We start from the raw sequence: 27,243 nt of genomic DNA, 5'->3' as shown, positions 1-27,243 counted from the left end.
TTAATTATTATTATTATTATTATTTCTCGTGGTCCCAGCCCCATTTCAGGGGTGCTTGTGTTTATGGGGAGGGGTCTCTGGGGGTCCCAACCCCACTCTTGTGGGGGCTTTGTGATTTTTGCGGGTGGCGAGCGACGCATTGAACCAGCAGAGATCAGCCACAGCATTCCATGTGATTTTTGCCAATTTTATTTTGTCCTTTACCTTTGGCAGGCCGGGGCGGTGGCTGAGCCCCCGATCCGGGAGCCCAGCGTGGTCCCTCGGTGCCCCGGGCTTGTCTGTCCTTACCCTTTGCTGAGCCGGGGGTGGTGTCCGACCCCCCAATTTGGGGGTGCCGTGTTCTCCATCCCCTTACCTTGGCCAGGCCGGGGCGGTGGCCGAGCCCCTCCGGTTTGGGGGGGCCCGGCGTGGTCCCTCGGTGCCCCGGCAGTTCTTACTTACCTTTGCTGAACCGGGGGTGGTGCCGATGCCGGTCCCGCTCCCGTTTGGAGGGGCCGGTACCGAGAAGGCGGCGGCGAGAAAAGGCGCAGGGGCGGCGCGAAGCGGCGCATCGGCGGATCCCGGTCCCTCCCAACCTCCCTCCAATGCCCGCCCCGTGTCGCGGCTCTGGGCGGGCGGTTCCGAGGGTCCGGCCGCTGCTCCGGTGTTGGACGTTCCGCTCCTCCCGAGGGTCCGGCCGCTGCCGGTGTTGGACGTTCCGCTCCTCCCGTCCCGCTCCGCTGCCGCCGCCAGCACCGAACTGAGCCGACAGCGCCCACCGCCGCTTTATATACGCATGCTTAGCCCCGCCCTCTCGGCCGCAGCCAATGGGAGCCGAGCGCCAACAATGAGGGGCGGGGCAAGGAGCGGCTTGCTTTGTTGGCAAATAATGAGGGGCGGGGCTAGAGCGGGACGGAGCGATGTGATTGGCTGAGGGCGGTCCGGGAGGGGCGGGGCCTGGGCGCAATGGGCGCGGTCACCGGGAGGGTTCGCCTCGCGCCTGCGCGGACAGGTTCGGGACATCTCCGCCCTCCTCGGTCCAGGGATGCTCCGGGCGGTGTCCGTCCTTCCCCTGGCCCTGGCCGGTCGCGGTGCCGGGGCTCCGGTGCAGAGCAGGCATGGCTGCCGGTGTTGATAGTCGTTGTCTTGGTGTCCGCCGTCTTTGTCTCGGTGTCCGTAGTCTTTGCCTCGGTGTCCGTAGTCGTTGTCCCGGGGGGATGCTCTGTCGGTATCCGGTGTCCGTAGTCCCCGGGTGATGCTCCCGCCCGTGTCCGTCCTTGCCCCGGCCCCGCGGTCAGGGCACCCGCCTGGCTGTTCCCCTCCACATCCCGCCGTGATCCGGGACCGGGCGCCGCTCCCCCGTCCCTCCCTCCCGGCCGCACTGCCCGGCGTGTCCCCGTCCCTCCCGGGGCACCGGGGCTGGTGATGCTGTTGGGGTTCGGGCAGGAATTGGGGCAGAGCTGGGGTGGGGCTGAATTTGGGACCGGGACTGGGCTTAGGGTGTCCGTGCCCCCCTCCCGAGCCGCCAGAGACGGGGACGACGCTCCGGTGCTGCTCGGACACGGCTTTGTTCAGCAGGGAACGCGGATGTTCAGCTCCCCCGGCGTCCCGGGGGCGATCCCCGCTGCAGAACCTCCCGAGGACATCCAGAGCAGCTCGGGAGGGGTTTCCGAGCAGGGAAATTCGGGAACCGGGCGGCTCCTCCTCAGCCTTCGATCCGGGGATGCTTCGTGGCCGGCAGGAGCGGGGGCGCCTCAGCCACCTTCACCCTGAGGGTGCTCTGCAGGGGGACACGGGCACTCAGACGCGTTCAGGGGGGACAGCGGGGGTTTGTGGGGCGGTGCTGACCGGGAAGAAGGAATGGAGCAGCAGGAGCAGCAGCAGCGCCGCCAGCGCCAGCCCGAGCCACAGCAGGTAGTGCCAGCGGACGCCGTAGCGGAGGAGGCGGAGGGGAGAGGTCAGCCAGAGGAACGAGGACTTGGGGCGCCTGTGGGGACACCGGGCTGAGCCACTGCCTGTCCCCTGTCCATGGGGACACCGGGCTGAGCCACCGGGGACACCGGGCCCGGCCACCGCCTGTCCCCTATTGAGGGGACACCGGGCTCAGCCACCACCTGTGCCCAGCGGGGACACCGGGCCTGGCCACTGCCTGTCCCCTATTGAGGGGACACCGGGCTCAGCCACCACCTGTGCCCACCGGGGACACTGGGCCCGGCCACCTCCTGTTCCCGGGCTCAACCACTGCCTGTCCCCTATTGAGGGGACACCGGGCTCAGCCACCACCTGTGCCCAGCGGGGACACCGGGCCCGGCCACCGCCTGTCCCCTATTGAGGGGACACCGTGCTCAGCCTGTCCCTGTCCCCTGACCAGCAGGGACACCGTGCTCAGCCTGTCCCTGTCCCCTATCGGGGGGACACCGTGCTCAGCGTGTCCCCTGTCCCCTCCTGCTGTCCCCGCCTCACCTGGGCTCGGGCAGGGTCGGGTGCTTGTTGGGCTCCTCCCGGCCCTTCCCCACCGGCCGCTCCTCGGCCTCCTGCGCCGACAGCAGCTCCAGGCTCAGCTCCAGCTTCCCCTGCAGGCCCGGGATGGGGGCGGTTGGATGTGTCCCCGCTGTCCCCCAGCCCCGCGCAGGTGTCCCCAACCCACCGAGAGGCGCTGGCCGCCGTCCTCGTGCATGGTGCAGGGCCACCAGCCCCGCGCCCTCCGCCTGCGGAACAGGTTCAGCGGCCGCAGAGCCCGGGCGCGGAACCAGCGGCGGGAGAGGCGCCGGGAGAGCCGCGCCAGGGGCAGCCCGAGCCGGGAGAGCCGCGCCAGGGAGAGCCAGGCCCGGGAGAGCCGCGCCCGGAGGAAGAGGGGCAGGGAGAACCAGGGCCACGAGAACCAGGGCAGCTCCGACGGCGAGGCCCGGCACAGGCGGGCGCTGCGGGCCGGGCGGGGCAGCCGGGTCAGCTCCAGCTCCAGGATCCCTGCGGGACACGGCAGGGGACGGCTCTGGCACCTGGGGGAGCTCCTTATCATCACTGGTCCTCCTTATCACCAGTGGGAGCTCCCTCTCACCAGTGGGGGTTTCCTGTCACCAATGGGAGCTCCTTATCATCAATGGGAGCTCCTTATCATCACTGGTCCTCCTTATCACCAGTGGGAGCTCCTTATCACCAGTGGGAGCTCCTTATCATCAATGGTCCTCCTTATCACCAGTGGGAGCTCCCTCTCACCAGTGGAGGCTCCCTGTCACCAATGGGAGCTCCTTATCATCAGTGGATCCTCCTTACCACCAATGGAAGTTCCCTGTCACCAGTGGAGGCTCCCTGTCACCGGTGGGAGCTCCTTATCACCAGTGGGACCTTCTTATCATCAATGGGTCCTCCTTATCAACAGTGGGAGCTTCTTGTCACCAGTGGCCGCTCTTTGTCACTAATGGGAGCTTCTTGTCACCAGTAGGAGCCCCCTCTCCCCACCACTTGCTCCCTGTCCCCACTGGCTGTCCCCTGTCCCCTGCGGTGTCCCCCCGGTGGTGACAGGGTCTCTCACCCAGCAGATCGTCCGCCTTGAACTTGTCATTGTCCCACACCTGCAGGATGAGCTTGGGCGGCACCTTCAGCAGGGTCTCGTCCAAGCTCCACACGTGCTCCTGCCCGGGGACACGGCAAGGTCACACATGTCCCTGGGCTGTGTCCCCAGGCTGTGTCCCCTCCCTGTCCCCTCCCTGTCCCCGACCTTGCGGCGGATGGCGCAGAGCTTCTCAGCCGCCAGGAACTCGAAGGGGAACACGAAGCGCCAGTTGAAGGCGCCGCGGCCGTCCAGGGAGCGATAGTGGATGTCGGTGTGCTGCCGCTGCTCGGGGAGCCCGTCCAGCCACCTGCGGGGACAGCGCTGTCACCCCTGTGTCACTGCCCAGGGGACACTGCTGTCACCCCTGCACCCATCCCAGCCACCTGTGGGGACAGCGCTGTCACCTCGGTGTCACCATCCAGGGGACACCGCTGTCATCTGTGTGCCACCACCCAGGGGACACCGCTGTCACCCCTGCACCCATCCCAGCCCATCCAGCCACCTGCGGGGACATTGCTGTCACCCGTGTGTCACTGCCCAGGGGACACCGCTGTCACCTCTGGACCCATCCCAGCCACCTGTGGGGACAGCGCTGTCACCTTGGTGTCACCATCCAGGGGACACTGCTGTCACCCGTGTGTCATCCCCAGGGGACAGCACTGTCACCCCTGCAGCCATCCCAGCCCATCCAGCAACCTACAGGGACAGCGCTGTCACCTGTGTCCCACTGTCACCCATGTGTCATCCCCAGAGGGGACACCGCTGTCACCACCGTGCCCACACGGATGGGGACACCCTGGCGTGACAGGGACCCTGGGGACCCTGCGGTGACAAAGGACCTGCCAGGGGCTCTGGGGTGAGCAGGACAGGAGCTGGGAGGTGACACGATGGGGACACACCCGGACACGTAGATGTCGCTCATGCGCTGGCCCAGCAGGTTGATGTCCCCGGGCTCCGTGTCCCGCACGTTCCACACCACGCAGCGCAGCTCGTACCTGGGCAGGGACAGGGACGGGGACGGGTCTGTCACCCTCTGCCCGGGGTGGCCCTGTCCCCTCGGGGGTGGCCCTGTCCCCTCGGGGGTGTCCCGTCCCTCACTCACCCCTCGGCCCGGCGGGGGTCGATGTTCACGGGGGGCCCGGGGGGGCCGAGGCTGGTGGGGAAAATGTCCACCCACATCTGCACCTTGCCCTGGGGACACCGGGACGGGCTGGCACCGGCCCCATGTCCCCAAGTGTCCCCATGCCCCAGGCTCCTCATCACCTCAGGGTCCCTTTGTCCCCCCAGCACCTCTCCTTGTGACCCCCCTGCTCCATCACCCACTCCTGGGGTCCTTGGCACCCACTCCAGTGTCATTGTCACCACAATGTCCCCATCCCCAGTGTGTCTGCCACCCCGGTGTCCGCATCCCCAGCGTCATTGTCACCACAATGTCCCCACCTCCAATGTCCCTGTCACCCCAGTGTCCCTGTCCCCATGGTGTCCTCATCCCCAGTGTCCCTGCCACCCCAGTGTCCCCATCCCCAGTCTCATTGTCACCACAATGTCCCCATCCCCATTGTCCCTGTCCCCGCAGTGTCCCCATCCCCATTGTCCTTGTCACTGCGATGTCCCCATCCCCACGTTCTCTGTCACCCCGATGTCCCCATCACCCCTCACCACCAGGTGTCATTGTCACCTCAAGCCCGGTGTCACTGTCCTCACTGTCGCTGTGTGCACAGTGTCCCCATCACCCCCGGCCCGGTGTCCCTGTCCCTGTCCCCCCGGTGTCCCCGGTGTCCCCCCGGTGTCCCCGCTGTCCCGGTGGCACCTGCTCGAGGCCGGGCCGGGCGCGGCTCTGCAGCCCGCGCGTCTCCAGGTGCTCCGGGACGAGCTCGCACAGGTTCAGCACGTGCAGGGCCAGGCGCTCCCGGGGGGCCCCGGCGTGGCGGGGCGGGGGCTGGCGCCGCTCTGGGACCCCCGGGCCGCTGTCACCCCACAGACACCCCCGGATCCTCCCCAGACCCACCCAGATCCCCTCAACCCCCCCAAATTACTGCAGACACCCCAGACCCACCCAGAACCCCCAGCCCTCCCCCTCAGATTCCCAGAAACCACCCCAGACCCCCCCAAATTACCCCAGACATCCCAGACCCCCTCATATCCCCCAACCCCCTCCCAGATCCCCACAAACCACCCCAGACCCTCCCAAATCCCCACCAGACCTTGCCCACATCCTTCCAAACCCCCTCAGATCCCCAAAACCACCCCCAGAACCCCCCAAACCCCCACCAGACCTTGCCCACATCATTCCAAACCCCCCCAGACCCCTGAAACTGCCCTCGACCCCCAAAACAGCCCCCAGACCCCCTCAAACCCTCCCAAACCCCCACCAGACCCTCCCCACATCCTCCCAACAGCCTCCAGACCCCCCCAAATCCCCACCAGATCCCCCCAGACCCCCCAAACCTCCACCAAATCCACCCCAAACCCTTCCCAGACCCCCCAAACCTCCACCAACCCCCCCCAGCCCCCCGTTCCCCCCTCACCGAAGTGTTTGAGCAGGAAGCGCCGCCCGCCCAGGCTCAGGGCGGTGCCCCCGCGGCTGAAGCGGGGCCCGCGCAGCCCCCGGGCGGCCGCCAGCAGCTCCAGGGCCCGGCTGGGGCACAGCTGGTCCCGCCAGCACGCGGGGCCCGCGCTGGGGACACGCCAGTGGCACCTCTGCTCTGCTGGGAGCCACCCCTGTGCCCGCCCCGGCCCTCTGTGCCACCCCGGGCCCTCTGTGCCCGCCCCGGCCCTCTGTGCCAGCCCCGGCCCTCTGTGCCAGCCCCGGCCCTCTGTGCCCGCCCCGGCACTCTGTGCCCGCCCTGGCCCTCTGTGCCAGCCCCGGCCCTCTGTGCCCGCCCCGGCCCTCTGTGCCCACCCTGGCCCTCTGTGCCCACCCCGGCCCTCTGTGCCAGCCCCAGCCCTCTGTGCCCGCCCCAGCCCTCTGTGCCACCCCCGGCCCTCTGTGCCCACCCTGGCCCTCTGTGCCACCCCCGGGCCCTCTGTGCCCACCCTGGCCCTCTGTGCCACCCCTGGCCCTCTGTGCCACCCCCAGCCCTCTGTGCCACCCCCGGGCCCTCTGTGCCAGCCCCAGCCCTCTGTGCCCACCCTGTGCCATCCTCCTGTGCCCCCCTCCATCCTCCTGTGCCCCCCTCCATCCTCCTGTGCCCCTCATCCTGCCCCTCCTCGTGTCCCAAATCCCTCTGTGCCCGCTCCGTGCCATCCACCTGTGCCCCTCTCCATACTCCTGTGCCCCCCGACCCTCCTGTGCCCCTCTCCATCCTCCTGTGCCCCCCATCCTACCCCTCATCATGTCCCAAATCCCTCTGTGCCCACTACATGCCATCCACCTGTGCCCCTCTCCATCCTCCTGTGCCCCCCATCCTATCCCTCATCATGTCCCAAATCCCTCTGTGCCCACTCCATGCCATCCTCTTGTGCCCGTGTGTGCCCACCATGTTCCCTCCTGTCCCCTCTTCCAGTGTCCCTCCTTGTCCCTCCTTTGTCCTCTTCCCTGTGTCCCCTCCTGTGCCCCCATGTCCCCTCCCTGTGTCTCCGTGCCCTGTGTCCCCTCCTGTGCCCTCTGTGTTCCCTCCTGTCCTGCCCTCTGTGTCCCCTTCTGTCCCCTCTCCCAGTCCCACCGTGTCCCCTCCTTGTGCCTTCCCAGCCCCGCTATGTCCCCTCCTGTCCCCTCCCCGTGTCCCCCCCATGTCCCTCCCCATGTCACCCCCGTGTCCCCGCGCCACCCACGTGTGGTACAGGGTGGGCAGCCCGCAGTGGGCGCGGTGGTGGGACAGCAGCCGGTCCTCCAGGTCGATGGTGGTGCTGCCGATCTCCTGGTCCGGTGGCACCTTGTCGTGGTCCATGATTGTCACCCGCAGGTCCTTCTCCAGGGGGATGGTGGCCGTCAGCTCGAACATCCTGGGGGCAGCGGCGCCATCAGCCCGGGGGGGGCACGGGGACAGGGACCCATAGGGACAGGAGAGATGGGGACAGGGGACATGGCAGGGCAGGGAGGGGGACAGGAGGGGACACTGGGAATGGGACAGGTGGTGGCACAGGGACAGGGCAGGGCAGGGAAAAGGACAGGTGGGGACAAGGCAGGACAGAAAATGGGACAGGAGGGGACATGGCAGGACAGGGAGTGGGACATGTGGGGACATGGGGAATGGGACAGGTGGGAGCACAGGGAATGGCACCGGTGGTGGCACAGGGAATGGGACAGCTGGGGACACAGGGACATGGCAGGACAGGGAATGGTTCAGCTGGTGGCACAGGAAATAGGACAGGTGAGGGCACAGGGACAGGGCAGGACAGGGAGTGGGACAGGTGGGGACACAGGGACATGGCACTGGTGATGCCACAGGGAACGGGGCAGCTGGGGGAACAGGGGATGGGACAGGTGGTGACACAGGGAATGTCACAGGCATCTGGTGGCACAACAGCACTGGGAACGGCAACCTGGTGAGCTCCCCCAGTGCCCCCTGGAGGTGACAGTGCCACCAGGACCACCCCCCCCTCCGTGGGTGACAGTGCCACCAGTGCCACCCGGGCGCACCTGCCGAAGACGGGCTCCAGGGTGTTGGGCACGTACTGGTCGCGCTGCCCCAGCGTCCTCTTGCCCAGCGCCACCCGCACGTAGGGATCGCTCTGGGGGGGCAGGAGGGGACACCGGGGGGTGACACCGGGCCCGCCCCGCCCTGCCCTGCGCCCCGCGGTCCCCGCTGTCCTCACCAGGCCGGTGACATCGCGGGGGGACAGGTCGAAGGCTCGCACCACGTAGACGCGCACCAGGCAGGGCTGCGGCTGGGCGGGCGGCAGCCGCTGGAAGCAGCGCGGGCCGGGCAGGGCTGCGGTGCCCTCGGGCACGGGGTAGATGCGGAACAGCCCCTGAGAGACCCCGCGGTGCCTCCGGGGGTCCCGCCCGCCCCCGGGGGTCCCGCACTGGGAGGGTTCACCCACTTTGAAGGTGCCCACGGGCTCGGGGGCACGGCCGGGTTTGCACAGGGGGAAGCTCTGGCAGAAATCCTGCAGCGCCTGGAACTCGGGCACGGCCTCCAGCTCGCAGCCGTAGATCTGCGGGGCAGCCAGGGCCGGATCTAGGGCTGCTCCCCACGGCGGCCCCGGGCCCTTCTTCATCCTTGTCCCCAGTCCCTCCTCATCCTCATCCGTGCCCTCTCCCCAGCTTCATCATCCTTGTCCCCGTTCCCTCCTCATCATCATCCTTGTCCCCTCCTCACCTTCATCATCATCCTTGTCTCCATTCCCTCCTCATCCCCATCCTTGTTCCCTCCCCACCTTCATCATCATCCTTGTCCCCTTCAGCTTCATCCCCATCTCTTGTCCCCATTCCCTCCTCATCTCCATCTCTGTCCTCACCCACTCCCTTCATCTTGTCCTTGTCCCCATCCTGTCCCTCTCTGTCCCCATCCTGTCCCTGTCCCAGGCTCTGGCTCACCTTCAGTCTGTCCCCGTTGGCTCCCCATGGAGATTTGGGCTCCTTGTCCTCCATGGACGCGTAGAATTTGCTCCACCAGTCCCTCTCCTCCTCCTCCTCATGGTCCTCATCCTCCTCATCTTCATCCTCCTCGTCCTGGCGGGGAGCAGGAGGGCACAGGTGGGCACAGGTGGGCACAGGTGGCCCTGGTGGCCTCCCTTGTGCCCCCTGTCCTCGTCCCTGTGCCCACCTCATCGTCAGCCTGCTTGCTCCTCAGGTAGCCCAGCAGGTCCTGCAGGGAGCAAAGGGCTCTTGGGGAAACTGAGGCACGGGGCCGGGCGGTGCCAGGGCTGGTGCCAGGTGACACTGGGGACTCACCTGAGCCATCCTGGCCGGGGACATGGCCAGGAACTGGGAACACCAACGCCTGAAGGGGCTGGAGGAGGCGGGCGCCGAGAGGAGCTCGTCTGAGGGACACGGGGACAGCGGGGATGAGGGAGGGGACAGCTGGGACAGGCTGGGGACAGGGCAGGGGACAGCTGGGACAGGCTGGGGACAGCTGGGATGGGGCAGGGGACAGATGGCATGGGCAGGGGGTACAAAGGGTGAGGTAGGGATGGGACAAGTGGCACCTGTAATGGGCAGGGATGGGACAGGTGGCACCAGGAATAGGCAGGGATAGGACAGGTGACACCGGGCATGGGACAGGTGACACCAGGGATGGGACAGGCAGCACAAGGGATGGGACAGGTGGCACCAGGAATAGGCAGGGATAGGACAGGTGGCACCAGGGATGGGACAGATGGGACCAGGGACGGGCAGGGATGGGACAGGTGGCACCAGGGACGGGCAGGGATGGGAGGTGGCACCGGGGATGGGACAGATGGGACCAGGGACGGGCAGGGATGGGACAGGTGGCACCAGGGACGGGCAGGGATGGGAGGTGGCACCGGGGATGGGACAGATGGGACCAGGGACGGGCAGGGATGGGCAGCGATGGCACGGGCAGTACCTGGCATTGACACGACCGTGTCAGAGTCGTTGCCGGGCTCCTGGCGGGGCAGGGGGCACCGGTACCGGCCCAGCTCCCTGACGCTGGCCTGGCCCAGCAGCAGCAGCCGCCGCTCGGCGCCCGCGCGGTGCCAGAGCCGCAGGCGGATGGGCGGCACAAAGCGCTCCTGCTCGGGCAGCGCCTGCGGGGACAGCCGGGGACAGCTCAGGGACAGCCCGGTCACCGCGGCCACTCCCACGGCCACACCCGCTCCCATCCCGCCCCGCCCTCACCAGGGTGAGCAGGAAGGCGTTGCTGGGGAAGTTGGGGTTGGTGGCCATGTCCTGGATCGGGGGCGTCCACAGGCTCTGCTCCCCCCACTGCAGCTCCAGGCGCGGCTCCCGCACGGCCCCGCGCAGCCCCCGCAGCCCCCAGGCCAGCACCTGCGGGACGCGGGCCCGGCACCGGGGCCTCAAGGCGCTGTCCCCGTCCTTGTCCTTGTCCCCATCCCTGTCCCCGTCCGTGTCCCCGTCCCCGCTCCTGTGCCGGCTTTGCCTCCTCCCCTCTGTGCCCGGGCTCATCCTGGCTCCTGTTCTTGTCCCTGTCCTGTCCCCATCTCCTGTCCTTGTCGCTGTCCCCGTCCCCATGAGCTTCAGCTCTGCCCACAGCCCCTGCCATGCCCAGGTTGCATCTCCAGTCTTGTCCCCAGTTCATCTTTATCTCTGTCCCCCTCCCACCTTTATCCCTGTCCCATCCCTGTCTCATCCCTGTTCTCATCCCTGTCCCATCCCTGTCCCCCTCCCACCTTTATCACTCTCCCATCCCCATCCCTGTCCCCGTCCCAGCCCCGCCTCCACCCCATTCCCCGCTCCCTGCTTGTCCCCACGCTGTCCCCACCCCATTCCCTGTTCCCCCCTTGTCCCCACGCTGTCCCCACCCCATTCCCTGTTCCCCCCTTGTCCCCACTCTGTCCGCACCCCATTCCCTGTTCCCCCCTTGTCCCCCCCTTGTCCCCACGCTGTCCCCACGCTGTCCCCTCCCCGCAGGCAGCTCCCACCTCCAGCGCCACCCAGTGCAGGCGCGGCCGCAGCTCCCGGGGGATGCCGAACCCGTCCTTGCTCAGGGGCGGGGGGCTGAGCGGAGCCGGGGACCCGTCCTGCCGTGGGGGGAGGGACACAGTGACAATGCCACGCCGGCCCTGGGTGCCCTCTGTGTCACTCCAGTGTCACCGCAGTGTCACCGCAGTGTCCCCGCCTCACCTGGGGCTCCTGCAGGAGCTCGAAGGCCGCCAGCAGCTCCCCGGCCGCGCCCCGCGGGCCCCGCAGCGCGTGGGGCTGGAGCCGGGGCGGCTCCCGGAGCGCCGCATCCAGCCAGACCCGCGGGGAGCACACGCAGCGGCCCAGGAGCACCGCGGGGCCCTGCGGGGAGAGCCGGAGCAGGGGCGGGCCCGGCCGGGGCTGTGCCTGCCCCTGCAGCCCGGACAGCTCCATCCTTCCATCCCTGACCTCTCTGTCCTTCCATCCCTGACAGCCCCATCCTTCCATCCCTGATCCCTGTCCTTCCATCCCTGACCTCTCTGTCCTTCCATCCCCGACAGCCCCATCCTTCCATCCCTGATCCCTGCCCCTCCATCCCTGATCCCTGTCCTTCCATCCCTGATCCCTGCCCCTCCATCCCTGATCCCTGTCCTTCCATCCCTGATCCCTGTCCTTCCATCTCGATCCCTGTCCTTCCATCCCTGACACCTCCATCCTGCCATTTCTGACCTCTCTGTCCTTCCATCCCTGACCTCTCTGTTCTTCCACCCCTGACAGCTCCATCTTTCCATCCCTGAGCCCCTGTCCCTCCATCCCTCCATCCATCCCTCCATCCCTCCTGCCATCCCTCCATCCCTCCTGCCAGCCCTCCATCCATCATCCATCCATCCATCCATCCATCCATCCCTCCCTCTGCTCCCACCCTTCCCTCTCTCCTTCCTCCCTCCCTCTCTTTTCACATCCCTCCATCCTTCCATCCCTGATCCCCCATCCCCATCCCCTCCTCTGCTCCCATCCCTCCCTCCCCGTGCCCGGAGTGTCCCCTACCTGTCCCCGCTGGTCCCACACCTCCACCACCACGGCCGGGGGGTCTCTCCCGACGCCTCGGGGGTCCCCGAACAGCGGCACCCGGGGGAACAGCAGCGTCTGCTCCCAGCGCGGGTCCAGCGCCCCGCGCACCGTCCCCGTGCGCTGGCTCAGGGACACGAACGACACGTGCGCGGTGGCATCTGGGGACAGCGACAGCGTCAGCCCCGGGGCTGCCGGCGGGCGGCGGCCGGGGACAGGAGGGGTCTCACCTATGGAGGTCCTGGAGCCGCCGGGCGCCAGATCCAGCGCCTGGAAGATGTAACAGCGGAGCTGGAAGCGGCCGGGGCCTGGGGACAGCCGGGGGTCAGGGAGGGCTGCGAGACCCCGGCCCCTCTCGGTCACTCCTGGTCACTCCCAGCCCGTCCCTGGTCACTCCCGATCCCTCCCGGTCACTCCCAGCCCGTCCCTGGTCACTCCTGGTCACTCCTGGTCACTCCCAGTCCCTCCCAGCCCGTCCCTGGTCACTCCTGGTCACTCCTGGTCACTCCCAGTCCCTCCCAGCCCGTCCCTGGTCACTCCTGGTCACTTCCGGCCCGTCCCCAGTCCCTCCCTGTTCCCTCCCGGCCCCGGGCTCACGTTGGAAGCTGCAGACGATGAAGGGCGGTGGCTGCTGCAGGGCCACCTCTGGACTGTCCTGGGCCGGCTCCTCGGTGTCCTGGGAGGGGACAGGGCTGGGCTGGGGGGACCCTGCTGTCCCCTTGTCCCTCTGTCCCGTGTGTGGCTGTGCCATCACGGCTCTGCTCCACAGGGCTCCATCCCAACCCCTTCCCTCCCTTCCATCCCCACACCTCCTGTCCCCCCGGGTCCCTCCCGTTCCCGGTCCCTCCCGTTCGTACCGGGGCTCCCCGGAGCAGGAAGAGCGGTGCCACGGCGGCCCCGGGCTCGGCGGGCACCAGGCAGCGCTGCCAGCGCCGCCGGCGGCACCGGGGCCCGGCCGGCACCTTGGGCTGGAAGGTGCAGCCCCAGAAGCACTCGGGCTGCCAGGCCTCGTCCTCCCACAGCTCCTCGGGGTCCTGCAGGGGACACGGGGACACGGGGACACGGGGACAGTGTGGCACAGGGACTGCCAGCCTCATCCCCATCACCCCCTTCCCTCTCATCATTGTCCCATCATCCCAACCCACCGCCCTCATCTCCCATCACCCCCATCCTGCCACCCCATCCTTGTCACCTCTCTCTGTCACCACCCCGCCCCGTCCCTGTCCCCGAGAGTGTCACCAGGCTGCTGCAGGTGTCCGTGTCCTGTGTCAGGCTGTCGCTGTCCCTGTGGCGGACGCGGAGCCAGCGCCGGCGCCGCAGGGTGTGGCCCTGCTGTCCCTCGCTGTGCCATGCTGCCGGGGGGCTGCCATCCTCCGTGCCCACCCCGTAGTGCCAACCTGCACACACAGGGCGCAGCTCCTTGCCGCCAGGTACCTGTCACCCCCATTTTGTCACCTTCATCCCCGTCATCCCATCCCTGTCACCCCATCCCCGTCACCCCCATCCCGTCACCTCCATCCCTGTCACCCCTATTTTGTCACCCCCATTCCTGTCACCCCATCCCCGTCACCCCCATCCCCGTCACCCCTATTTTGTCACCCCCATTCCCGTCACCCCTGTCCCTGTCCCTCCCACCCCGCTGTGCCCACCGGGGACCTCCCACTCACCATCCTCATCCTCAGCCCCCTCCGTGTCCACCTGCCAGTCGCTGGTGACGTGCCAGCCCTGGGGACACGCCACCTCCTCCTTCGGTGGCACTGCCACTCCCTTCTGTAAAACCAGGCAGGTGCTGAGCTGTGACACTCGGGTGTCACCCACGCTGTCCCCACGCTGTCCCCCACTCACGGCGTCCGTGCTGGCCGTGCTGGTCCAGCCCCCGCTGGGGTCTCGGCTCTGGTTCTCGTAGAGCTCCTCCAGCACCACGGTCCCTGTGCCCTCTGCCCGTGCTGGCAGCCTGGGGACACCGGGGGACACGGCTGGTGTCACCCTGGGGACACGGCTGGTGTCACCACGCTCCCCGCAGGGACACGGCTGGGTCACCACGCTCCCTGTGCCACCACCCTGGGGACACAGCTGATGTCATCGCGCTCCCTGTGCCACCACCCTGGGGACACGGCTGGTGTCACCATGCTCCCTGTGCCACCACCCTGGGGACACGGCTGATGTCACCGTGCTCCCCACAGGGACAGGGCTGGGTCACCGCGCTCCCTGTGCCACCACCCTGGGGACACAGCTGGTGTCACCGCGCTCCCCGCAGGGCCAGGCCTGGCCGTCCCCCGCTCTCACCGCCGCCGTGGCCGCTCCACGCTCCAGGGCCCGTCCCAGCTCCATCCCTGGGGGGGCTGCAGCTCCTCCGGGGGGCGCAGGGCCCGGCCGGAGCTGTCGCAGAACGCGGGGCGCCCCCAAAACCGCCGGGGCCCCCAGGACCCCAACAGGCGCGTCTGGTTCTCAAACTGCAGGGACAGAGTGGCTGCTCTTAGGGACAAGGGCCTGGCCTTAGGGACACTGGGCCTGCCCTTAAGGGACACAGCAGCTGGCCTTAGGGACACTGGGCCTGGCCTTAGGGGACACAGCAGCTGGCCTTAGGGACACTGTGCTGGCCTTAGGGACACTGGGCCTGCCCTTAAGGGACACAGCGCCTGGCCTTAGGGACACTGGGCCTGGCCTTAGGAACACTGTGCTGGCCTAAGGGACACTGGGCCTGGCCTTAAGGGACACTGGGCCTGGCCTTAGGGACACTGTGCTGGCCTTAGGGACACTGTGCTGGCCTTAGGGACACTCGGCCTGGCCTTAGGGGACACTGTGGAGTGCTGGCCCCTCCCAGGTGTCCCCTCCCAGGTGCTGTCCCCTCCCCACTGTCCCTTCCCATGCTGTCTTCCCTGTCCCTGCTGTCCCCATGCTGTCTCCTCCCCTGTCCCCACTGTCCCCGTACTCTCCCCTGTACTGTCCCCATGCTATCTCCCATGCTGTCCCCTCCATTGTCCCTGTTGCACATCCCCACGTCCCCAGCTGTCCCCTATGGTGTCCCCATGCTGTCCCCATCTCTGTCCCCACTATCCCCATGCTGTCCCCCTGTACTCTCCCTGTACTGTCCCCGTGTTTTCCCCTTGCTGTCCCCTCCCCTGTCCCTCATGCTGTTCCCTGTATTCTCCCCATGCTGTGCCCATGCTGTCCCCTCCCCTGTCCCCACGCTGTCCCCATCCCTGTTCCCCATGCTGTTCCCTGTATTCTCCCCATGCTGTCCCCACACTGTCCCCTCCCCTGTCCCCACGCTGTCCCCATCCCTGTCCCCACCATCTGGCAGTAGAAGCGCAGGCTCCCCCCGAGCAGCCCGGCCAGCTCGCCGCTCTCGGCCACTCGGCCCAGCCACAGCCACACCCGCACCTGGGCCTGGCTGTCCCCGCAGCCCTGGGGACACAGAGTGGGACACAGAGTGTGGCACAGTGTCACTGAGGGGCGGGGACACACAGGGGACAGACAGGGGACATGGGGGGACACAGAGCAGGGACTAGGAGGAGATGAGGTGGGAATAGAGAGGGGACATGGAGGAGGGACAGAGGGGACATGGAAGGGACAAGGAAGGACAGCAGGGGACACCAAGGGGACACAGAGGGACACCAAAGGGACACAGAGGGACACCAAGGGACACCAAGGGGACATGGAGGGACAGCAGGGGGACACAGAGGGACAGCAGGGGACACCGAGGGGACACGGAGGGACAGCAGGGGACACCAAGGGGACACAGAGGGGCCACCAAGGGGACATGGAGGGACAGCAGGGGACAGCAAGGGGACACTGAGGGGACACTGAGGGGACACTGAGGGGACACCGAGGGACAGCAGGAGCTCCCACCAGGAACACGGTGACGATCCTCCCGCAGAGTTGGCCGCAGGCGCCGGGGCCGTGCGGGGAGTGCAGGACATCGGTGGCGGGGACACGGGCCGAGGCCACCCGTGTCCGGCCCCGCAGCAGCCACAGCTGCACGTCGGGGACACCGGCCTGGGGCTGCGGGGACACGGGGACAGCGGTGAGAGTGGCATTGGAATGGGGACAGGAGCGGCCCCATGGAGACCCGGCCTCAGCACGGTGGGGTTGGGTTTGTCCCATTTTGGGGTTTTGGTGTCACCTCCACGGCCAGCGCGGCCGCGCGCCGCAGCCACCCCCGGGCCACCGTGCCCAGGGCGTCCCCGTGGCGGCCGCCGGCCCCGGCCTCGCGCTGCAGCCGCTGCAGGAGGCGCCGCCGGCAGCTCCGCAGCTGCTGGTCCAGGGCGGTCAGGGTGGGCTGCTGCTCCAGGTACTGCAGGGCGGCCCTGCGGGGCCAGAACAGCCCAAAATCACCCCAAAATCACCCCAAAACCATCCCAGAATCAACCCAAAATCGCCACAAAAAACATCCCAAAATCACCCCAAAAACACCCCACAATCAACCCAAACCCATCCCAGAATCAACCCAAAATCACCCCAAAAAACATCCCAGAATCAACCCAAAAACATCCCAGTCCAGCACAGTCAGGGCGGGCTGCTCCTCCAGGTACTGCAGGGCGGCCCTGCGGGGCCAGAACAGCCCAAAATTACCATAAAATCACCCCAAAAACATCCCAGAATCAACCCAAAAACATCCCAGTCCAGCACAGTCAGGGCGGGCTGCTCCTCCAGGTACTGCAGGGCGGCCCTGCAGGGCCAGAACAGAACAAAATCACCCCAAAATCACCCCAAAAACCCAGTCTAGGGATGACCTGCAGCGCCCAGGACAGCCCAAAATCACCCCAAAATTACCCCCAAAACATCTCAGAATCAACCCAAAATCACCCCAAAATTACCACAAAATCACCCCAAAAAACATCCCAGAATCACCCCAAAAACATCCCGATCCAGGGCGGTCAGGGCAGGCTGCTCCTCCAGGTACTGCAGGGCCCAAAACAGCCCAAAATCACCCCAAAAAACATCCCAGAATCAACCCAAAATCACCACAAAAAACATCCCAAAATCACCACAAAAAACATCCCAGAATCACCCCAAAAACACCCCACAATCAACCCAGAATCAACCCAAAATCACCCCAAAAAACATCCCAAATTTACCACAAAAAAACATCCCAGTTCAGGGCAGCCCTGCAGCGCCCAAACCGGCCCAAAATCACCCCAAAACACCCTGAAACCTAAAGGATCACCCTAAAATCCCCAATTTCACCCCCAAAATTCTTTGCCCCAACAATTCCTCATTTTTTCCCCCAAACGCTCCATCCTCCCACCAAAAACCCCATTTCCACCCCAAACACCCCAGACCTCCTCCTCCCATTTCCACCCCAAACTGCCCTCCAGAATGTCCCACTGTCCCCCAAAATGTCCCAAAGTGTCCCAAACCCCCCAAACCCCATCACCAGCCCCGTTTCCCCCCCAGATTCGGGGTCCCCCAGCCCCAAACCCCGATGTTGGGATTTGGGATCTCTCACTCGCAGTCCTGCTCCAGCTCCCGCAGCAGCTTCGTCCCCATGTCCCCGCTGGTGTCCCCGTGGTGTCCCTGCAGCTTGGCCAGGTTCTCCTCCTGGGAACGGCCCCAAAATGGATTTGGGGTCAATCCCACCCCAAAATGTCCCCAAAATGATTTGAGATCTTTCACAGCCCAAAAAGTTCCCAAGTGGATTTGGGGTCAATCCCATCCCAAACTGTTCCCAAAATGATTTGGGGTCATTTTCACCTCAAACTGTTCCCAAAATGATTTGGGGTCATTTCCACCTCAAACTGTTCCCAAATGGATTTGGGGTTAATCCCACCCCAAACTGTTCCCAAAATGATTTGGCTCAATCCTACCCCAAACCGTTCCCAAATGGATTTGGGGTCAATCCCATTCCAAACTGTTCCCATACGGATTTGGGATCAGTCACAGCCCAAACTGTCCCCAAAGGGATTTGGGGTCAATCCCACCCCAAAATGGCCCCAAATGGATTTGGGCTCAATCCCACCCCAAACTGTTCCCAAAGGGATTTGGGGTCAATCCCACCCCAAACCATTCCCACATGGGTTTGGGATCGATCCCACCCAGATTTGGGACCATTCCCACCAGAATTTGGGATCAGTCCTGCCCAGATTTGGGACCATTTCCAACTTGATTTGGGGTCAATCCCACACAGATTTGGGATGATCCCCACCCAGATTTGGGGTCATTCCCAGCTGAATTTGACATCATTCCCCACCCGGATTTGGGACCATTCCCACACAGATTTGGGATCATCCCCACCCGGATTTGGGGTCAGTCCCACCCGGATTTGGGGTCACTCCTGCCCGGATTTGGGGTCAGTCCTGCCCGGATTTGGGGTCAGTCCTGCCCGGATTTGGGGTCTCACCAGGTGCTGGCACAGCGCCCGCAGGAGGTTCAGGCTGTCCCAGCGGTGCCCGGCGTCCTCCCACTGCGAGGTGACAGCGGCCACAGGTTTGTCCCCAAACCACGGCAGGTAGTGGTAGAGGTTCCCTAAATCCGGCAAAATCGGGAAATTTGGGGAATTTGGGGTCAGGACAGACCTGGCCACGCTGCTGAGGGGCAGCTGCGGCTTCCTGGGGGGTGTCATGGGATCATCTGAGATTCCCAAATTGTCCCCTTGATCCACAGGTGACATCACCCAGGTGACACCTGATCCATGTCCCCAACACCCCAAAACCACCTCAGCCCAGAGTGTCCTTGCAACACCCCAAAATCACCCCAGAATCACCCAAAAAACACCCCAAAATTACCTCAGCCCAGAGTGTCCTTGCAACAGGTCAAAATCACCCCAGAATCACCCAAAAAACCCTCCAAAACACCCCAAAATCACCTCACCTCAAGGCGTCCTGGCAGTGTCCCAGAACACCCCAAAGTAAAAGAGAATCACCCAAAAAACACCCCAAAACACCCCAAAATCACCTCAGCTCAAGGCGTTCTGGCAGTGCCCCAGAACACCCCAAAATCACCCCAGAATCACCCCCAAAATCACCCCAAACGGCCTAAAATCCCTAAAAACAGCCCAAATCACCCCAAAGTAACCCAGAATCAACCCCAAACATCCCCAACCACCCCAAAACACCCCCAAAAAACCCCAAACCTCCCACACATGCCGATCAAACCCTCCAATAATTAAACAATCACCCTAATTAACCAGCAATTAGCCACACCCCCATTGTCTCCCCGCCCCTTTCCCCAGTTCCCCCACCCGGGGGAGGTGACAGGAGGTGACAACGGCCCCGGTGCCACCCGCGCTGTCCCCGCTCACCGTCGAAGGCGGGCACGGCGGGCACGGTGGCGGCCGCGGTGCCACCCATGCCCAGCTCCAGGCTCAGCGCCTCGGGGCCGCCGGGCACGGCCGTGGCCGAGTAGAAAACCCCGCAGAGCCCCAGCTGGCAGCGGGGCAGGCGGCTCTGCGGCGAGAGAAACCCCGAGAGCGCTCAGCTGGCACCGAGGGGTGACGGTGGCACCGGCCCATGGTGGTGTCCCCGTGTGCCCACCTGCGCCCGCTCGGCGTCCACCGGGGCCACGGCGTCGCGCTGGCGCCCCGGCGGGGTCCCCGTGTGGGTGCAGAGCTCCAGCAGCAGCCGGCCCCGGAAAACCGGCCCCGAGTCCTGGGGAACGAGCCCTGGCTGTGGGGCGGCCCCAAATGTCCCATTGTGCCCTAAAGTCCTGCCCCGACAATTCCTGTTTTCCCCCAAATGCCCCATTCTGTCATCACCACCTCATTTTCACCCCAAATGTCCCATTGTCCCCCAAAGTCCTGCCCCGACAATTCCTGTTTTCCTTTAAATGCCCCGTTCTGTTATCATCATCACATTTTCACCCCAAATGTCTCATTGCCCCCCAAAGTCCTGCCCCGACAATTCCTGTTTTCCTTAAATGCCCCATTCTGTTATCACCATCACATTTTCACCCCAAATGTCCCATTGTGCCCCAAAGTCCTGCCCCGATAATTCCCGTTTTCCTTTAAATGCCCCGTTCTGTTATCACCATCACATTTTCACCCCAAATGTCCCATTGTCCCCTAAAATCCTGCTCCATTGTCCCCCAAAGTCCTGCCCCGACAATTCCTGTTTTCCTTTAAATGCCCCGTTCTGTTATCACCATTCCGTTTTCACCCCAAATGTCCCATTGTCCCCCAAAGTCCTGCCCCAAAAATTCCTGTTTTCCCTCAAATGTCCCGATTTCTGTTTTCACCCCATTCTCCATTCCCCCCCATCCCATTTTCACCCCATTCTCCATTCCCCCCCATCCCATTTCACCCCGTTTTCTGTTTTCCCCATTCCATTTTCGCCCCATTCTCCATTTTCCCCATCCCATTTTCACCCCAAATGTCCCACTGTCCCCCAAAGTCCTGCCCCGACAATTCCTGTTTTCCTTTAAATGCCCCGTTCTGTTGTCACCACCCCATTTTCACCCCAAATGTCCCATTGTCCCCCAAAGTCCTGCTCCATTGTCCTCTAAAGTCCTGCCCTGATAATTCCTGTTTTCCTTTAAATGCCCCGTTCTGTTGTCACCATCACATTTTCACCCCAAATGTCCCATTGTCCCCTAAAATCCTGCTCCATTGTCCCCCAAAGTCCTGCCCCGACAATTCCTGTTTTCCCCCAAATGTCCCATTCTGTTATCACCATTCCGTTTTCACCCCAAATGTCCCATTGTCCTCCAAAGTCCCGCCCCGACAATTCCTGTTTTCCTTTAAATGCCCCGTTCTGTTGTCACCACCCCATTTTCACCCCAAATGTCCCATTGTCCCCCAAAGTCCTGCTCCATTGTCCCCTAAAGTCCTGCCCCGACAATTCCTGTTTTCCTTTAAATGTCCCATTCTGTTATCACCACCCCATTTTCACCCCAAATGTTCCATTGTCCCCTAAAATCCTGCCCCGACAATTCCTGTTTTCCTTTAAATGCCCCATTCTGTTATCACCACCCCATTTTCACCCCAAATGTCCCATTGTCCCCCAAAGTCCTGCCCCGACAATTCCTGTTTTCCCCCAAATGCCCCATTCTGTTATCATCATCACATTTTCACCCCAAATGTCCCACTGTCCCCCAAAGTCCTGCTCCATTGTCCCTAAAGTCCTGCCCCGACAATTCCTGTCTTCCCCCAAATGTCCCATTCTCTGTTTCCCCATCCCATTTCACCCCATTCTGTTTTCCCATCCCCATTTTGCCCCATTCTCCATTTTCCCCATCCTATTTACACCCCAAATGTCCCATTGTCCCCTAAAGTCCTGCCCCAAAAATTCCTGTTTTCCCTCAAATGTCCCGATTTCTGTTATCACCATCCCATTTTCGCCCCATTCTCCATTCCCCCCCATCCCATTTCACCCCATTCTCTGTTTCCCCCATTCCATTTTCGCCCCATTTTCCCCACCCCATTTTCCCCCCAAATGTCCCATTATCTCCTAAAGTCCTGCCCCCAAAATTCCTGTCTTCCCTCAGATGCCCTGTTCTCCGTTCCCCATCCTATTTACACCCCATTCTCAGTTTCCCCCCACCCCATTTCACCCCAAACTCCCCCTGCCCTTGAAACCACCCCAATTTCCCTTTCCCACTCCCCAAACCCTCACTGACAACCCCACAACCCCATTCCCCCTCCAACCCCCCATTTCCCCCTGCATTGCCCCATTCCCACCCCAAACATCCCACAGCCCTCAGAAACCCTTCTTTTGCCCCAATAACTCCCGATTTTCCCCCAGACACCCCATTATCCCCCCAAAACCCCCATTTGCCCCAAACCCTGCTCCGTACCCTGGCAGCGTCCGGCCGGGGGCCGTAGAAGGGCAGGAAGCTGGGCCCGAAGGAGGGGAAGAACCCGGGGGTCCCCTCTGGGGGCAGACAAAAGGGGGTTCAGGGTGGGCTCTGGCTATTGGGGACCCCAAAAAGGGACAGCCCCGCTCACCCTCGAGCTCCTTGGGCTCCCGGGAGATTTGGGACAACCGCAGGGTGGCCCTGCCCAGGGCTTTGCTCCGGCACGACCTGGGGGGACACGGTCAGGGGTCCCCCGAATGCGGGCGGGGGTCCCCAAACCTGAGGGGTGTCCCCTAATCCCAGGTATATCCCCCCAAACCCGCAGAGTGTCCCCTAATCCCAGGTGTATCCCCCCAAACCTGAGGAGTGTCCCCTAATCCTGGGGATGTCCCCCCAAACCCGAAGGGTGTCCCCTAATCCCAGGTATATCCCCCCAAACCTGAGGGGTGTCCCCTAATCCTGGGGATGTCCCCAAACCTGAGGAGTGTCCCCTAATCCTGGGGATGTCCCCCCAAACCTGAGGAGTGTCCCCTAATTCTGGGGATGTCCCCCCAAACCCGAGGAGTGTCCCCTAATCCCAGGTATATCCCCCCAAACCTGAGGGGTGTCCCCTAATCCTGGGGATGTCCCCAAACCTGAGGAGTGTCCCCTAATCCCAGGTATATCCCCCCAAACCCGCAGAGTGTCCCCTAATCCCGGGGATGTCCCCAAACCCGAGGGGTGTCCCCTAATCCCAGGTATATCCCCCCAAACCCGAGGAGTGTCCCCCAATCCTGGGGATGTCCCCAAACCCGCGGGGTGTCCCCCAAACTCGAGGAGTGTCCCCCAATCCTGGGGATGTCCCCAAACCCGCGGGGTGTCCCCTAATCCCAGGTATATCCCCCCAAACCCGAGGAGTGTCCCCCAATCCTGGGGATGTCCCCAAACCCGAGGAGTGTCCCCCAAACCCGCAGAGTGTCCCCTAATCCTGAAGATGTCTCTCCAAACACTCGGGGATGTCCCCCAAACCCACGGGGAGTCCCCCAAACCCTCGGGAGCCCCCAAACCTGAGAGGTGTCCCCTCAAACCCTCGGGGTGTCCCCCAACCCCGGGGGTGTCCCCCTCTCACCCACGCAGGATTTCCAGCAGGATCTCGTCACAGATGGGCGGCAGCTGCGGGGACAGAACAGCGCCGGGTGTGGCTGCTGTGGGAAATGGGGGTGCCCCCCCTTTTTGGGGTGCCCCCATTTGGGGCTGGGGGCGCTCCTCACCCGCAGGGGGAAGGACAGAACCTCGTTCCACTCGGGGCTGGCATCGGCGGGGACCCCGTGGGTGCAGAGCTGTGGATGGGACAGCCGTGAGCCCCCGAAAGGATGGGGCACCCCCAGGGCCCCCGGGCACCCCAAATTCCCCGCCCGGAACCCCAAATTCCCGGCCCCGCGCTCACCGTCCTGCCCGCAAAGCCGACCCGCACCGACACCTTCAGCGAGCCCGCGGCGCCCCCCAGGCACGGCCGCGCCGGCTCTATTGCAGGGGAATGGCGAGCAGCGAGATTTTGGGGGGTCCCCAAATCCATCCCCACCCCAAATCCGCCCCGGCTCCCACCCTGCGGCAAGCAGGGGGTCCCCAAATTCTCCCTTCACCCCAATTTCCCCGCGTTCCCACTCTGTTGGAGCAAAGTGGTCCCCAAATTCAGTCTTCGCCCCAAATTCCCCCATGCCCACCTTGTGGTGAGAAGGGAGGGTCCCCAAACCCACCCCTACCCCAAATTCCCGGTGTCCCCACCCTGTGGCGAGCAGGGGGTCCCCAAATCTGCCCCCAAACCTCCGTGTCCCCACGCCAATTCCCAGTGTCCCCACAAACCCCAATGTCCCCATTCCAATTCCCGATGTCCCCACCCCAATGTTCGGTGTCCCCACCCCAATGTTCGGTGTCCCCACCCCAATTCCCGGTGTCCCCACCCCAATCTCCGATGTCCCCACTCCAGTTCCCGTGGTCTTCACCCCAATGTTCCGTGTCCCCATGTCAATTCCTGGTGTCCCCACCCCAAACCCTCGTGTCCCCACCCCAATTCCCGGTGTCCCCATGCCACACCCCGATGTCCCCATGTCAATTCCTGGTGTCCCCACCCCAATTCCTGGTGTCCCCATGCCACACCCCGATGTCCCCATGCCACACCCCAATGTCCCCACCCCAAAGCCTCGTGTCCCCACCCCAAAGCCTCGTGTCCCCACTCCAATTCCCATGGTCTTCACCCCAGTGTTCGGTGTCCCCACCCCAATTCCCGGTGTCCCCATGCCACACCCCGATGTCCCCACCCCAAACCCTTGTGTCCCGACCCCAAACCCTCGTGTCCCCGCCCCAATTCCCGGTGTCCCCACGCCACACCCCGGTGTCCCCACGCCACATCCCGGTGTCCCCACCCCAAACCCTCGTGCCCCCGCCCCAATTCCCGCTGTCCCCACGCCAATTCCCGGTGTCCCCACCCCAATTCCCGGTGTCCCCACCCCGCGGCAGGTCCTCGGCGCGGAACACGCGGATCTGCAGCGTGGTGGCGCACGGCGGTGGCCGCAGCAGGTTGGCCTCCACATCCTCATCCCCCGGCGGCACCTCCTGCTCCTGGGGATGGGGTGGGGGACAGGTGACAGCGTGGGGACCCCCCAGGAGGGGTTTTGGGGCGCAGGGGAGGGCGGGGCGCTCACCTGGGCGCGCTCCCCGGCGCGGCGCACCACCAGGCTGACCTGCAGGAAGCCCTGCGAGCGGCGGTCGCGGTGCCGCGGGTGCTGCAGGCTCAGCCACTTCCCGCTCAGGCTGCGCCCTGCCCCGCCGGGGACACCGGGGATGCCGCGGTCACCTCCCCGGTGCCACCGGAGCCACGCCCGAAACCTCCCCAAAACGCTCGGGGCTCCCCCAAAATGGGGCTTCAGCCCCGGCTAGTGCTGGTGTGAAATGTCGCTCAAAATGTGGCACCCCAAAATGTGGCACGCCAAAACGTGTCCCCCCAAAATGTGTCATCTGATGTCACCCCATGCCACCCCAACCCTGTCGTTACCTGGGGCAGAGTAGATGGTGCCAACGTCGAGCTGTGGGAATGGCAAAAGGGGTGAGAGTGCTCTGAGAGCCATTCCTAGTGCCCCATTCCCAAATCCCCATTCCCAGTGCCCCATTCCCAAATCCCCAATTCCAAGCTCCATTCCCAAACCCCAATCCCCAAAAACCAATCCCAATCCTCCATTTCCAAACCTCAATCCCAATCCCCCATTCCAAATTCCAATCCCCATTCCAATCCCCCTATCCCAAACCCCCAATTCCAATCCCCCAATTCCAATCCCCCATTCCCAAACTCCAATCCCAATCTCCCATTCCCAATCCCCCATTCCCAAACCCCATTCCAGACCCTCCATTCCCAATCTCCCATTCTCAAATTCCAAACCCCATTCCCAAACCCCAATCCAAATCTCCTATTCCCAAATCCCAAACCCCAATCCCAATCCCTTACTCCTCACCTCAAAGATGCCGATGACAGGCTTGGTGCAGATGTTTGGTGAGCGGAGCACCTGGGACAGGGAAGGGGACACGGCTGTCCCTGTGTCCTTGTGTCCCTGCCCCATCCCTGTGTCCCCGTGTCCCTGTCGCTGTCCCCCCAGTGCCACCTCTCCGCCCCACCTGGATCTGGATGGGCAGTGCCACCAGCTGCTCCGGCGCCATGTGGAAATCCTGGCAGAACACCTGCAGCCCGGAGAAGGGACAGTGAGGGCGGGCCGAGGGACAGCGGCGGTGCCCGTGTCCCCTCCCCGGTGTCACCTCGTTGAAGTAGGGGTTGTTCCCGCTCCGGCTGCGGCTGTGGAAGTGCTGCCTCCCGATCTGCACCCTCACCACGGGCTTGATGGCATTGCCCCGCAGCTGGCGGCCCTTGATGACCCTCACCCGCACCTGCGGGGTGGCACTGACGCGTCACCACCAGGGGACATCACCCCCTTGGCTGCCACCCTGTGCCCGTGGGTGCCCTACCTGGAAATCCTCTTTCCTGTCCTCAGGTGCCACCCCCGGTGGCTCCAGGGCCACCTGGCCGTGCCCGGTGGTGACAGGGACGTCCGCGGCCGCGCCGTGCGGTTCGTGGTAGCAGCGGAGGGTGACGGTGCACTGCAAGGGGACAGTGACACGGGGACGGTGCCACCCGGGGCGCTGTGGGGCGCTGTGGGGCGCTGTGGGGCGCTGTGGGGCTGCGCTCACCCCCGTGGGCCGCTCCCGGTGGTCCAGCAGCGGGATGTCCCTGGCGGTCATCGGCAGCCTGGGGTTGGCCACCAGCTCGCTCAGTGACACCGTGGTGGCACCCAGGTCCCTGCGGGAGGGGGGACACGGTGAGGGTGGCCGCGGTGATGGGGTGGCCACGGTGAGGGGGTGGCCACAGTGAGGGGGTGGCCATGGTAAGGGGGTGGCCATAGTGAGGGGGTGGCCGCGGTGAGGGGGTGGCCATGGTCAGGAGGTGGCCGTGGTGAGAGGGTGGCCATAGTGAGGGGGTGGCCACGGTGAGGGGGTGGCTGTGGTCAGGGGGTGGCCATAGTGAGGGGGTGGCCATAGTGAGGGGGTGGCCGTGGTGAGGGGATGGCCATAGTGATGGGGTGGCCATAGTGAGGGGGTGGCCATAGTGAGGGGGTGGCCGTGGTGAGGGGGTGGCCGTGGTGAGGGGGTGGCCGTGGTGAGTGGGTGGCCGTGGTGAGGGGGTGGCCATAGTGAGGGGGTGGCCATAGTGAGGGGGTGGCCACAGTGAGGGGGTGGCCATGGTCAGTGGGTGGCTGTGGTCAGTGGGTGGCTGTGGTGAGGGGGTGGCCGCGGTGAGGGGGTGGCCATAGTGAGGGGGTGACCATAGTGAGGGGGTGGCCGTGGTGAGGGGGTGGCCATAGTGAGGGGGTGGCCGTGGTGAGGGGTGGCCGTGGTGAGGGGGTGGCCATAGTGAGGGGGTGGCCGTGGTCAGGGGGTGACCGCGGTGAGGGGGTGTCCCCCCAGGGCTGGCACTCACTCCCGGGGCAGCAGGCAGTCCCCACGCCACAGGCGCAGCCCCAGCGTGTCCGTGGCACTCAGGGGACACGAGTCCAGCGGCCACACCAGCTCCTGACGGGGGTGACACGGCTCAGGGGGGTGACCCCGTGTCCCTGTGCCACCACGGGTCACCCCGGGGCCACCTCACCTCATTCCAGGTGAGGCTGCGCTCCTCGGGCACCACCTGGGTTCTCCTGGGGACACCTGTGTGGGACAGGACGGGTGGTGGCACCTCGGGATGGGGACATGGGAGGTGTCTCGTGCCACCCTGTGCCATGGCGTGTCCCACACCCCGCGGTGTCCCCAACCCCGCCGTACCTCGGAAGCAGACGGACAGCAGGACACCGGGACCGAAGCCGGTGGCCCCGGGAATGTGGACGGCGACCACGTGGCAGCGCAGCAT

The 27,243-nt window shown here is 64.8% G+C and overlaps 1 protein-coding gene across 1 annotated transcript; it reads right to left on the bottom strand.

The window, feature by feature from the left end:
* Positions 1-61: 61 nt before the first annotated feature.
* FER1L5 (fer-1 like family member 5) lies at positions 62-27,243 on the bottom strand. The gene is made up of 48 exons (XM_074558911.1): positions 27,159-27,243; positions 26,989-27,044; positions 26,821-26,912; positions 25,812-26,142; positions 25,467-25,733; positions 25,300-25,357; positions 24,853-24,883; positions 23,248-23,437; positions 23,072-23,140; positions 22,930-22,973; positions 21,973-22,049; positions 21,822-21,898; positions 19,565-19,678; positions 19,333-19,477; positions 18,433-18,557; positions 17,542-17,633; positions 16,216-16,399; positions 15,942-16,094; positions 15,384-15,497; positions 14,376-14,542; positions 13,935-14,043; positions 13,757-13,859; positions 13,329-13,486; positions 12,947-13,123; positions 12,687-12,765; positions 12,320-12,397; positions 12,069-12,250; positions 11,244-11,402; positions 11,042-11,140; positions 10,278-10,691; positions 10,006-10,186; positions 9,372-9,460; positions 9,244-9,285; positions 9,015-9,149; positions 8,519-8,632; positions 8,291-8,446; positions 8,115-8,206; positions 7,307-7,477; positions 6,061-6,209; positions 5,343-5,482; positions 4,635-4,723; positions 4,432-4,527; positions 3,698-3,839; positions 3,512-3,611; positions 2,627-2,946; positions 2,443-2,552; positions 1,828-1,966; positions 62-1,759 (listed from the first exon to the last, which is right to left on the bottom strand). Exons 1-48 carry the CDS (start codon positions 27,241-27,243, stop codon positions 1,685-1,687), a joined length of 6,369 nt encoding a protein of 2,122 aa, XP_074415012.1. The 3' UTR covers positions 62-1,684.

Source organism: Zonotrichia albicollis, chromosome 26 (genome assembly GCF_047830755.1).
Source record: "Zonotrichia albicollis isolate bZonAlb1 chromosome 26, bZonAlb1.hap1, whole genome shotgun sequence".
In the NCBI taxonomy this organism is placed as follows: Eukaryota; Metazoa; Chordata; class Aves; order Passeriformes; family Passerellidae; genus Zonotrichia; species Zonotrichia albicollis.
Note: the sequence above shows the minus strand (reverse complement) of the source record. Positions and strands in the feature narration are given on the sequence as shown.

What these genes read in the sequence shown, in the direction of transcription:
- FER1L5 (XM_074558911.1), bottom strand. Translation starts at nt 27,243, where the DNA reads ATGCTGCGCTGCCACGTGGTCGCCGTCCACATTCCCGGGGCCACCGGC. An exon ending in TCGGCTTTGCGGGCAGGACG is followed by an intron (nt 23,141 to 23,247) that starts GTGAGCGCGGGG and finishes TCCCATCCACAG; the next exon opens with CTCTGCACCCACGGGGTCCC. An exon ending in CAAGGCGGACGATCTGCTGG is followed by an intron (nt 2,947 to 3,511) that starts GTGAGAGACCCT and finishes CGTGTCCCGCAG; the next exon opens with GGATCCTGGAGCTGGAGCTG.